This window comes from Gossypium raimondii, chromosome 5 (genome assembly GCF_025698545.1).
Source record: "Gossypium raimondii isolate GPD5lz chromosome 5, ASM2569854v1, whole genome shotgun sequence".
Lineage (NCBI taxonomy): Eukaryota > Viridiplantae > Streptophyta > Magnoliopsida > Malvales > Malvaceae > Gossypium > Gossypium raimondii.
In genome coordinates this window covers 27,123,408-27,136,834 of record NC_068569.1, presented here as the reverse complement: position 1 = coordinate 27,136,834, position 13,427 = coordinate 27,123,408, and the positions used below count along the sequence as shown (strand labels likewise).

The 13,427-nt window shown below is 34.6% G+C and overlaps 1 protein-coding gene across 1 annotated transcript; it reads left to right on the top strand.

Annotated features, from left to right (window-relative positions):
* Positions 1-3,201: 3,201 nt before the first annotated feature.
* LOC105766929 (uncharacterized) lies at positions 3,202-10,412 on the top strand. The gene is made up of 5 exons (XM_012586474.1): positions 3,202-3,232; positions 3,326-3,573; positions 3,750-3,933; positions 4,709-4,828; positions 10,123-10,412. Exons 1-5 carry the CDS (start codon positions 3,202-3,204, stop codon positions 10,410-10,412), a joined length of 873 nt encoding a protein of 290 aa, XP_012441928.1.
* Positions 10,413-13,427: the final 3,015 nt, after the last annotated feature.

The following is a 13,427-nucleotide window of genomic DNA, read 5'->3' as shown; positions in this document are numbered from 1 at the left end:
ATAATAGTATAAATAATAACATTAAAACATTTTACACCTAAATCCACTCAAACCTACAACCTTCAAAAATTTTAATAAAATTATACCAACTGAATTAAGATTCGATCAATAAAAAAGTTTAATATTAGTTTGAATGTCAAAATTATATAGCATTGGGGAATGTTTTGTTAAATTCTTTTAACTATACTTATTACAAAGTTCTTGATGGGGTTGGTTTTACAAGTTAATCGAATAGCAACTTAAATGAAAAAAAGATGAAATGCCTTCAATTTACAAACTAAATTATATTATTTTTAGATTGTTTTTGTTATTTTATATTTTTATATAAAAGATAGGAAAAAAACACATATAAAAGGATTCAAATTCATACATTTTAAATTTCACATTTGTACTTTACCATTCAACTAAAACTTTATTATATATATATATATCAATATTTTTATAAATATATTTTTATATAATTTTATTTTTCATCCACACCGTGAACGTGTCATAATCTAATTATAATTGATAACTTTGTAGAGGATAAAGTTTTTATTGCTTAGATAATCCATCAATCCTTCTTTCTTTTTTTTTTCTCATTGTTTGTTAGAAGGAAAAAAAAAACCCTCTTTATTGTTAGATCTATGTAACCTCCCCAACTCGGTCTAGACGTTAGGTCTGAATTCGAAAGATTATATTGGCCACTGAAATGGCCTAGCAACATTATCGGAGTTTAAAAACAGTTTGTTTAAAACATTTCCTTCAATTTTTGAAGAAAAAATTTGCTTGTTTTCAAAATGTACAATTTAATTTCAAAACAGATCGATTTTAATGTTTGTTTTACAAAAGTTGAATTCCAGTTATATATATATCTTTCAAACCTCTTCTACATAGTCATGTAGTGGAAAAATGATTTTTATCATAGTTTTAAGGAAAACCAAATTTCATGCATAATTAATTCAAAATCCATATTTCAATATCCTAAAATCAAATTAAATGTCATGCATGCCAAATAAACTCAAAACTAAAGTCCCATGCCACAGTTCAAATAAATCAATACAGTTTCAGATAACATAAATTATAATGTAAAACTGAAATATTTTTAAATAAATAAAATAAAAACTATCTGAGTCGAGCCGACTAGATGCCGTGTTCGCGTCCTAACCTGGTGGGTTATCTATAAATATGGAAATTAAAGGGGGTGAACTTAAGAAGCTCAGTGTGAGTCAAATCACAAGAAAACCGGTGTAATAAAGCATGCGAACTGACAGTTCTTTAGAACAATCACATTCATATAGCAAGTCATAGTAACAGTTTTATAGATCAACACATCATTATAATATTTTGGAATTCACAATTTTGTATGCACATGTTTATGAATGACAATGCAATTTCAATATAGAAAAAGAAAAATCTTTCCTAAATTTGCTACACACCTCACTAGGAGTTCCCCTGAACTCATCCATCCGTACACACTGGGTTAAGGATAAACCACCACTGATTTGTAGATAAACTGCCACTTTGTTGTAAAATTTGTGGATAAACCACCAGTATTTTTTTAGATAAAATATTTGCAGATAAACTGCCACTGGGTTATGGACAAGCCACCACTGGTTTGCAAATTATTAAACTATCACTCTTCCTCCATACATATCGTCCCACCCCATGCAATGCAATATGACATGCTTCGTAACAAAATAATGCAAAACAGTAGACATGCTTAACATGTATTCAGTTTAACATTAGCAGTGGACATACTTAACATGTATTCAATTCAACACTGGCAATGACATGCATAACATGTACTCAATAGGGCAGTAACAATATTAACACTAACAATTTATCAATATCACATTGATAGTAGGCAGATAATATTCACTTCTCATACAATATAACAATAACACTTAAGTCATTAAATCACAGATTCTAGAATAAGCACAATATCCTAGGCTTAATTGAGTAAATAAAAACTCTAAGAACAATTTAGGGAATATATAAGGACTAAACTGCACATTGCATAAATTTCTAAGTAAAACTGTAAAACAGGGGTCACACGGTGTGTGGCTAGGCTGTATAATAAACTATGGCCGTGTGAAAAATGCTAAATTTACCCTACAGGAAAGACACAGCTGTGTGGCAGGCCGTGTGGTCCACATTCCGTGTGGGAGACCGTGTTGTTCTAAACTTCACATGATTTTCCATCGATTCCCTTGGTAAATAACACCTTTCACCAAGGGTTTGATTGACATTTCTCACGATCAAGTTTGGTCTGATCATCTAAATTTCGTCCTTTGAATAAAAAATTCTCATGAATTAAAGATTGGTATCAAGATTTGACAAGATTAACAAAATATTTGGGCAACAACCATAAAAAGATTAATTAATCAAATGAAAGATTTACATGGAATAATGATGTTATGAAATTACAAGTTCTACTTAAAGAAATGAATGGACTTATAGATATTTGATGAAAATACAGATGCTATTGAAGTCAATTTTAGTAAGCGATAGAAAAATGATTGAATATGGATGATTTGATTCGGGAAAGAAAATTAATCAATAGCAATAAGATGAAAATATGGTTTAAAGAAGAGGAAAAAGAAGAAAAAGTAAAGAAATAGGAAGGAGAAGGAGGATTTCTATTAGGAGTTGAAAATGATCAATATGTATTCCAATTAGGAAAAAATTGGTTAAATACCTAGGGGCGACATAAGCAATTTCCCTAAATTTTTTAAAATTAAAAAGAAATGGGAAGGGGATGAATGGGTCTTGAACTCGAGCCACTAGGGGGAATACTAACATTTAACCATTAAGCCTTGCAGTAATTTCTTGCTTAATTTGGACACTGACCTGTATATATATTTTGGGGTGTGATAACTGAGTTGCTGAAAATAATAAAAAATATGAGAGGGATGAGGCTCAAACCTAAGCTTTCTAGGGAGGGAAGCAAATACTTGACCATTAAAGCCTTTTTCTTATTTAATCATTTCAATTAACCCTTTATATTTTGGGGTGTGACAATCTAAAAATATAACATCTAAATCGTTTCAAACTTAAAAGGAAAGTAAAAGGAAGCAAATCATGATCATTATAAGATGATAATAACATTATAGTTTTCATCTTTCTACTACAATAATATTTGAAATTTAGTCTTTATATTTTAATTTGACATAATTTAGTAATCTACTTTTATAATGACATTCATTTCCAAATAGTGAAATGGCTTGTTATTGCATCGACCTTTTAAAAGGTGAGGTTCCATTAAACCTTATTAACCATACACATATTGTATTAATTCCAAAAGTAAAGAATCCTTGCAATATGATGAATTTCTATCCCATAGGCCTTTGCAACGTAATTTATAAGATTGCTTCAAAGGCTTTAGTGAATCGATTTCAAGAAGTTCTTTGGTTTTGCATTGATGAGGCACAAAGCGCATTTATGCTGGGGTATCTCATTTCTGATAACATTGTGGTCGCTTATGAGATTTTTTGTTCCATGAAAAATAGAAGAATGGGAAAAGAAGGGTCGTTTGCTCTCAAGTTGGATATGAGCAAGGCATACGACTGTGTTGAGTGGCAGTTTATTGAAGTGATGTTATTGAAAATGGATTTCTTGTTCAATTGAGTGGAACGATTATATGGTTCATCACGTTAGTTACTTACTCAATTGTGGTTAATGTGAGGATGGGGGATAAGTTTACGCCATCTTAGGGTTTTAGGCATTGAGATCCTTTGAGCTCATACCTTTTCTTAATTTGTGAAGAGGGCCTTTCAGCTTTGCTTAGATTGGCGAAAAGTGGTGGTGCAATAAGGGGAACAAGGGTGATGAGAGGTGTTCCATGGGTTACTCATTTATTGTTTGTGGACGACAACCTCATTTTTTGGGATGCCACGAAAATGGGAGAATTAAATGTCTTGAAGGTGTTTCAATCATACGCCAAGGGTTCAGGTTAGCTGGTCAATTTTGAAAAATCCAGTGTTTTCTTTAGTTCAAATGTTGACATGAGGAATAGGTTGGATGTGGAGAGAATTCAGAGGGTTCATCATGCTGACAACTTAGAGAAATATTTAGGTTTACCATGTATGGTAGGTTGGAACAAGAAGCGGGCCTTTGCTAACCTAAGGGATAAAATTCGAAGTCGAATATCTTCTTGGAGTACGAGGCTGTTATTAATAGGTAGAAGAGAGGTATTCATAAAATCCATTCTCCAAGCAATCCCAACATTCCGCAATGATGTGTTTCCTCTTGCCACAAACTTTCTATAAAGAAATTAAAGGCGCCCTAGCTCAGTTTTGGTGGCAGAAGGTGGCTAACAAGAGAGGCATCCATTGATGTAGTTAGTTGTTTTTTAGCAAACTAAAGGATGATGGAGGGTTGGGGTCTAAGGATCTTACAAAATTTAATGTAGCCCTACTAGCAAAGTAGAGGTAGAGAATCTTAATGCATCCTACGTTGTTGATGGTGCGTATCCTAAGGGCCAAATACTTTCCCAATACAAGGTTTCTTATTGGTTAGTTGGGCTCCAATCCATCACTCGTTTGGAAGAGCATTTGGAGTGCTAGGAAATTAGTTGAGATAGGGCTTAAATGGAATGTGGGGACAGACGATAGAATTAACATTTAGGAGGATTGTTGAGTGCCAAGGTCTTTGCCTAGAAGAGGTCAAACCCCCAGATCGGGTAACATTGATAGGGTGTCTAAGCTTATTTTTTTGAATGGAATAGGTTGGAACCATGATTTGATTGACTTGCTTTTTGTAGATGATAATGCAATCCTTATCCAGGTTATTCCTTTACCGTCTGTTCGTCAAGAGGATTGTCTCATTTGGGGTGATGAACGCTCGGGTATATACTCTGTTCATAGCGGATATCATTTATTACTCTAGCCACCGACTCCCTTATCATTTGGGCATGAAATTTTCAAGTAAATTTGGGCAACTAGATGTCCCTCAAAAATCAAAATAGTTTTGTGGAAATTTGTTCATGGTTTTGTAGGCACTAGATCATGCCTATACAATAGAAGTGTTGCAAATAATCCAATCTATTCGAGATGTAATGTTGATCACGAGACAGTGAACCATGTGCTAAGATTTTGTGCTAGTGCGAGAAATGTGTGGGTAATGTTGGGTTACCCATTGCATGTGGCTAGTGCTCAAATGGATTTCCATGAGTGGCTTTCATGGATACTAAAGATGTATCATACAACAAAACATAATGAAATTTGTGGTACAATGTGGGCTATATAGTTTGCTCGGAATCATATGGTGTACAACGGAACACTAGAGTGTAGGTGAGATTGTCAGCTCTATCCGCAACTATTGTGTGGAGTTGGTCTTTGTAATCCTTACGGACAGTGGTGTAGCCTTCAATTTCAAGCTCGGTAGTCTCCACCACCTACAGGGTTGGTTAAAATAAACGTGATGCTGGGTTTAGATTAAATCAAAAGAAGGCTGCAGTAGGGGTTGTGATTTGAGATGAAAATGGGGAGATTATGGGGGCTTGTTGCAAAATCACTTACCCTATTCTTTTAGTCTTTGCAGCAGAAGCAGTTACGGTGATACACGAACTTCAATTTGCTAAATATTTAGGTTTTCTGTCAATAATAGTCGAGGGAGATTTAAGATCTTTTATCAGGAATATTAACAACCATGAACAAGATTTCTCAGATATAAGTGCCCTAACTTGGTCTGCAAAGGAGATAGCGAAGGAGTTTCATGCATGTGGCGCCTTACACTTCATTGGCTAATTTGGCAACAAAACAGCATATGCAATGGTGCAAGAGGGTTCAAATCGAGATGAGGATGGCTTCTGGGTTGAAGAAGCTCCGGTGTTGGTAGAAGCAGCGGCTGCAGAAGACTGTCGCCTTCATGACCCACCATAGAACTGTTGATTCTCTTTGAAGGATAGTGGGGATTTGCTATTTTAAGACCCCATTTCTGGTTTTGGTTACTCTCTACTCAGTATTGTTAATGATAGGGGGTTTTGCGCGGACCAAGATCGAGTTGCCAAGTCACGGAAAACTCCTACGAGGCTCTAAACTAACAGATCTGAAACGAAATAGAAATTAAAAGATTAGAACTTTAAATTTCCAGATCTGAAATAAAAATCCCTAAATCAGCAAAGAATCAAATTAAGAATAGGAATAAATGCTAATAAGGGTTCTTGGGGAATCAAGAACATGTAATTGAACCCCAAAGAATACTCCAATCTGTCGAATCTGAAAAGAAAGACAAACAGCAAGTTAAAATTCCCCAAAATTCCAGCAATTAAAACAACCCAAATCTGAACAGAAGAAATAGGCAAGAACAAGGAATTTAGGGATTTTGAACAAATTTTTGCTGCCAAGAACAAAAGGGGCGATCCGATCTTTAGTAAAGAAGAGGGCGAATCAGATTTGGAATGCTTTGGAACGCCTGAAACGCAACAAGTACAGCAAACAAAGTGATTAAATAAAATCGACACAAGCAGATTTTAAAAGAAAAAATTGACAGCAAGAAATTAAAAGATAATTCCTAAGAAGCCTTGAAATCCCGAAAGATCTCACAACTCCCTTCAAACGACTCTAATCTCCCCTCCAAAGAATATCAATGGCAAGAAGAAGGCTGAAGATGGCTCCCACAATCAAAAGATTGTTAAAACAACTTCTAAAGAAAACTCAAGAGAGAATTCTTGGAGAAAAACTCAAGGAGAATCCTGCACTTAAACAAAATCTGAAATTTTTAATATAATTGAGAAAGTGTCTAACAAGGTGGCCGGCCAAGCCTTTATATAGGCATTTCAAATGTTTTCCTAATCTGATTAGAAAACTAAAACTAAAAAAACTCCTAATTATTTTAATTTTAAATGTTAATTTGGCCAAGGCCTCTTAATTGGGCCTCTTGGACTGTATATTTACATAAAAATTTAAACTAAGTATTTAAAAAAAATAAAATTTTACAAATTGGGCTGTAATACCCAATTTTAGCCTGGGCTCACAAAAAAAAACCCAAAGTAATATCATTTGGCCCGATCGGAATTGCCCATTACTTGAAAAGGTTGAAGGTCCATCTACAAGCTTATGGAAACATAATCTTCAGGGATATGCAATCTTAGATATGATATGCAATATTAGATATAATATATAATCTTAGATATGATATGCAATCTTAGATATGATATATAATCTTAGATATGATATGCAATCTTAGAAGATATGATTTTGTAATCTTAGAGATTTAATTTGTAGATACCCTTTAATCTCAGCCGTTGATGTAATTGATCTGTATCGTTGGATTTGGGGAGGCTCAACTATAAATAGAGGCCTCTCCCTTCATTGTAAAAGAAAAAGGAGGAATAAAAGAAGAGAACGATTGGCAGTTTTTTAAAGGTGGCTTACTATTTTTTTTCTTTCGATTATTTTTTCCTTATTTACGATTTTAAAAAAAGGGAGAAGGTGATACCACTGCGAATTTTATTTATTTATTTTATTTAGCCCCTCCGCCTTTTAATGTTTTTGTAATTAAGTTTTTTTTTATTTTTTTTAATTTACCATTTTATTTATTTTTATTTCAATTTGGTCTAATTTGAACGGCGTCGTTTAGAGAAGAAGGAAAATTGCCCTTCCACCCCTCTATGTAATTCGACGTTCAATTAAGTCCTCCAGACTTTATTTATTTTAATTTACCGGATCTTCTTGGCGATCCAATTTAGTCCATTTTCATATTTTCTTTAAAATCAATATTTTGATAATGCAATTGTATTCTTTTAATTTTTATTTTATAATTCTCATATGCAATTATTATTATTTTTATATGTATATTTAAGTATGTATTTATGTTTTTTATACTAAAATTTTCGCATACTTATATTTTATATACACATGTTTAATTTATTTAATTAATTTTAATATTATATTAATTGTTTAAAACTTATGTATTTTTTATGTGTACAGTATATTTTTTTATTCGCTTATTAATTTATGTTTGCATATTTTTATTATTATCTTGCCTATTTATTTGATATTTTGCACGTCATTATTTTGTTTATTTATTTTTTATTCATATTATTTCTATGAAATTGTTGTATTTATTATTGATATTTGTTTAAGGGCATTCATTCACATATTCAACATAACATTACCTATCTCTTATTTAATTTTAAAATAAAACGCTTCAAAATAGAGGTAATACTCGTATTTAGGATTTCTCAAGGAAATTGAGCCATAACGTATTGGGTTCCGATTTTTTTGAAAATCTAACAATTGAGGATTTCTCTTTAATCAAAAAATAAGAACTCATTATTGGGAATTCAACACGTTGTGTCCTAACGTATTGGATGTGACGCATTGATTTCTCGAAATGAATATTTTTTAAAAAAAAGTAATAAAGGAAATATTCCGAGTTTGGGATTTTAGAGGAATTGTGCCCTAACGTATTGGGCCGCGATTTCTTAAATCTTGAATAAATGAATATTCTTTTACATTTTTTATTGCACTAGTATTTTGCCCTAATTCATTTTTGGGGAAAATTAGAATGTCGTGCCCTAACGTATTGGGTGTGGTATTTTATTTCTCTGAAATGATAAGGCTCTTAATACGTAACGTTTTAAGTTTTTGCTAAGGATTACGATTTTCAAATTTTTGACATTAAGACATTAAGTAATTAACTAGGTACCAATTTTTGGGCGTAATGAGGGTGCTAATCCTTCCTCATACGTAACCGACTCCCGGACCCGTTTTTCTAAAATTTGTAGACCAAAGTCATTTTTAGGTGACCCAATTACACCTTAATAAAAGATTGGTGGCGACTCCACTGGGGAACTTAAGGGAGTCGTGCCACAAAGTTGATTAATTCTTGTCTTATTGTCGAGAAAATATTTTTTATAAAAAAAACTCATGACATCTTTCATTATCTTCTTGTTTAAATATTATTTGCATTATACATTCCATGAGCTGAACAATTTTACCCTTTTAAGTGGGAGTAAGAAACTATGCCTTCGTGAGGTTTTCACCTCCGTGTAGGGTAGTGGATTGCTTCCGGGATACATCCGTACCTATGTCTTCGTGAGATTTTCATCTCGTGCACCACGTGGAAATGTATTCCTCGAATCGAACTCGGTCCATATGAGCCTACAATGGGTGAAGATCGAGGAATCATTGGTTCGGTACCTTTGCCCTAGAAGTTAGAACTTCATATAGTGAACTTTAGGAATCCACTTTAGGTAGAACTATACTAAACCCTAGTAGATATCCTAGTAGGTGTTTTACTCTTTCTTGATTATATTCTATGTTTATATTCGATACTAACTTTTTGTGTTTTATTTTGATTGCATGACATGACATTTCATTTCATCATAAAAAAAGGAGGTGTTGATTCACGTTCAGTTGCTAAATAGAGAGCTTGCCATAAGGAAATGGGTTTCTTGATAAAGTGGATGACAATATGGTTGTCTGAATATGGTCCAAGAACACGTGATAAGAGAAGGATGATAATTTAATGGAAGACTACACGACTATGGCTCCGTTGCCCAAGGATTCAAGATGACAAAGATTATTTAAGAGCTGCTGAACCTTCTTAAAGAGAAGCCAACGAGCATCTCGAGGATGAGTGAGCAACAAGTTACGACCTGGATCGAGCAAAAAAGAGATAGAAGAGACGTTTTTAAAGAGTTCGTGAGATTTATCTTAATGCTCGAATGAAGAAAAGGATCGAATATCTCCACCTATGAGGGCAATGCCATATAAATATCCATTTTATGTAAAGAGATTTGTTTTCTAGTAAAGTTTTCTAAATGAAATTGAATCAGAATCAACGTCTCTTTATGCATTCATTTCATGCATTCGCATTACATGATATCATAGCATTAAAATTCTTCAAAAATTCTAATTAATTTAAATCACTGCTCAGTTAATCTGGAAACCAACCAGCCTACTAAACACCGCTATGGTACTCGATCAAAAACTGAGGATATGGATCAAAGGATGGAAAGACTAGAACAATCCCAAAAGGAAATGCAGGAGCAGCTTCAAAAGCAAATGAATGAGCAGCAAAAAATGATAGACAAAATGATGGAATCTCAAAGGAGTATGATGGCTCAATTAACTCAATGGTTCAACAAAGGAACTGATAAAGGAAAAGGCTCTGTGCTCAATATTGAAGAAGGAGACAATGAGGGACCTGTTTATTCCCCAGAACTTACCTCTCAACAAGCGGAAGTATATCCGCGCAAATCCTCCATTACCATCAACCCTCAAGGCGGTGCTGTAACACCAATGAACTTTCAAGCTAGATCAGGCTCTAACCCTGGAGACAACCTTGCTAATCCCGCTATCCCTGACTTCGATGAGACAGTTGAGAAAATGAATGGTGAATTGTCGAAACAGCTCGAAGAAAAGTACAAATGGCTGGAGGAAAAACTTAGAGCGATGGAAAGTACTGAGGGCTACCATTGAATTGACGCTAAAGAATTGAGCTTGGTTCCGGATTTAGTACTCCCTTATAAATTCAAAATGCCTGAGTTTGAGAAGTACAATGGAACTAGTAGCCCCGAAGCTCATGTTACCATGTTTTGTAGGCGAATAACTGGGTATGTTAATAATGACCAACTGCTAATACATTGTTTCCAGGATAGCCTCGCAGGGGCAGCATCCAAGTTATGTGACTGACATGGTACCTGATAGAATTACTGGAAAGATCTAGCATAGGCGTTCTTAAAACAGTACAGTCATGTGAGTGACATGGTACCTGATAGAATTACTCTTCAGAACATGGAGAAGAAGCCTGGTGAAAGTTTCAGGCAATACGCACAGAGATGGAGGGAGGTTGCTGTCCAAGTTCAGCCATCTCTTCTAGAAAGAGAGATGACGATGCTTTTCGTTATTACATTGAAGGCCCCATTCATCACACATATGTTAGGGAGTGCAACAAAAAGCTTTTCTGACATAATCATGAATGGTGAAATGATTGAAAGCGCCATAAGGAGCGGAAAGATTGATGCTGGAGGAAATAACAGAAGGGAAGCCTCAAAAGAAAAGGAAAATGAGGTGAACAGCGTGAATATGTACGGTAAATCGATTGCTAATCAACAGAGTTCATCAAGACAAGAATTAGATGTGAAGCCAGGTACTGAAAAGCTCCAGTTCACGCCAATTCCAATGTCGTACAAAGAGCTGTATCAAAGCTTATTCAATGCACATGTTGTTTCTCCTTTACACGTGAAGCCTCCACAGCCCCCGTATCCCAAATGGTATGATGCAAGTGCACAATGTGTTTATCATGCAAGAATTACGGGGCATTCTATAGAAAATTGCATTACCTTTAAAAAAGTGGTTGAAAGGCTTATCGGTATGGGCGTTGTCAAATTTGGCGATTCATCCAGTGCAGAAAATCCGCTACCCAATCACATTTGATAATGGGGGTGAATGGAATGTATGAAGAAATGTTGAGAGGCGTTCACATTAATGCCATTTTTGAAGACACAATTTGCAAGGGTCCTTGAAGATATTCGCCCTTATCAACTTAGAAGTGTTCTAAGTAATTGAACTGCGGAAGAAATCTCTATAGTTTTTTAGAGCTTATTTAGAGTAATGTTCAAAACAATTTTGTTATTTTTAGCCTAAAAATGATAAAAATTCCTTTACGAAATAGGCTCATGTCTGAACGTCATTATTCTAATAAAATACATCTTTGCATTCATTTTTGAGCCAATATATTTTATAATTATTCTTTTGGATTTTCTTCCACATTCATAATTATATTGTACAAATAATCATTCTTAAATTCGTACATTCTTTGTATATTCTTTTGTACTTACTATAGGTCCCTGGATATCAACGACATGAGTGACACTGCTACAGACTCAGAATCTCCTTTTGAGCGAGACATGTGTTTAGAGAGATCTCATGACTTTGAAGATGACATAGATTGTAGCCTATTTCCGGACCTATTAAGGATGGTAGAACAAGTCGAGAAATGGATCTTACCCTACAAAGAATCATTGGGATACTTGACTTCTCCATATGTGGGGTATAAAGGTCATTTGGTCAATCTAGCCAAAAGAGTCTGACGATAATTGATTCATCTTTGTGGTCGTCAATTACTTTACTAAATGGGTGGAAGCTGCTTTATATGTCAATGTCACAAAGTCGACAGTTAGCAAATTCGTGAAGAATCAGTATGGAACGCCAAAAGGATCATATCTGACAATGTACTAAACAACAACACAATATCAAAAGTTTGCAGTCTGTTCATGATTAATGCCATATAGCCAAAAAAGGGATGACAAAAAAAACAAAAAACAAAAACAAAAAACAAAATCTACTAGGGCAATGTCTTTCTCTTGGGTCCATTATGGTTTTGCCTATTGAAGACAAGATTCTTTCTCTCTGAGTTTTTGGATCCAATATCGATTGAGGAAGAATGTTCAAAGTTATCCGTCATGGTCAAATGCGCCAGAAGTAAATGATGCGAGCTCACAAAAAAGGTCCGCCCTAAAGAATTCCTTGAGAGGGACCTGGTATTGAAGAAGATCCTTCCCATGCAAAAAGAACTTCATCCCAAGCTAGGAAGGACCTTATGTGGAAGGCCTTATCTGGAAAAGCATCGACTTTGATCAGAAGGGATAACAAGGACATGCCTAATCTTACGAGTTCAGATTCAATAAAAAATATTTCAAAAAAAAAGGGAGAGGCCAAGGTGAAAATCTGCAAAGGACGCCTTGAGACCAAAGGGGATTTGTTGAAAACCCGAAAAGGGCGGCTCAAATATTGATCAAAATAGGGCATGAGGTGATTAGAACAACTCGAATCTTGATCAGATTGGGGCATGTGGTGATCTAGTTATATCTGAATCAACAGGAAAGAGTAGGCAAAATCTTGGGGCATTGGCAGAGTACTGTGGATCTCCTAAACACATGTCAAACTCAGAAGGATCTTCAAAAAGTTTGTACAGAGAAGTTCAAGCTGTGATATCTGGGGCACCCAATTTTCATACTATTGAATTTGTTATTCGTGGAATACTTCATTCTTTTCAAAGATACACATTCCCAATCAATTTCTTTGTTATCTTTTTTTACTATAATTTATTCTTATCCCTTGTTATGACCTTTTTGTAAGCATGTTGCATTGGAATAATGATCAATGGACTAATAAAACTTTCACAAGGAAAGTTTTGCATATTACTTTAGAAGTTTCTAAATAATACAGGAGCCTGAAACAGGACTATTATTTAGAACGCACCAGGTTTAAAGGTTGGAAATCTGAAAAGGAAGAGTCTAAACTAGGACTTTCGCTTTGGTTTTTGTTGTCAAAAACATTGGTTGAAAAAATAATAAGATGTCGTGTTGATGACAAAGCCTAAATCAACAAGCAAGTAATGATCACCAGGCAATAGAAAGAGGTTGCCTCGGGAAGAGAGCCTTCATTTGCACATGAGCATTTGGTACGACACCCTGGGAATGGTGTAAGAGA

Coding starts and splice junctions, on each gene's coding strand:
- LOC105766929 (XM_012586474.1), top strand. CDS start 3,202: ATGGCTTGTTATTGCATCGACCTTTTAAAAG. Junction 3,574..3,749: donor TTGAGTGGCAGTTTATTGAA/GTGATGTTATTG, acceptor ATTTGTGAAGAG/GGCCTTTCAGCTTTGCTTAG. Junction 4,829..10,122: donor TTGGGGTGATGAACGCTCGG/GTATATACTCTG, acceptor ATATTGAAGAAG/GAGACAATGAGGGACCTGTT.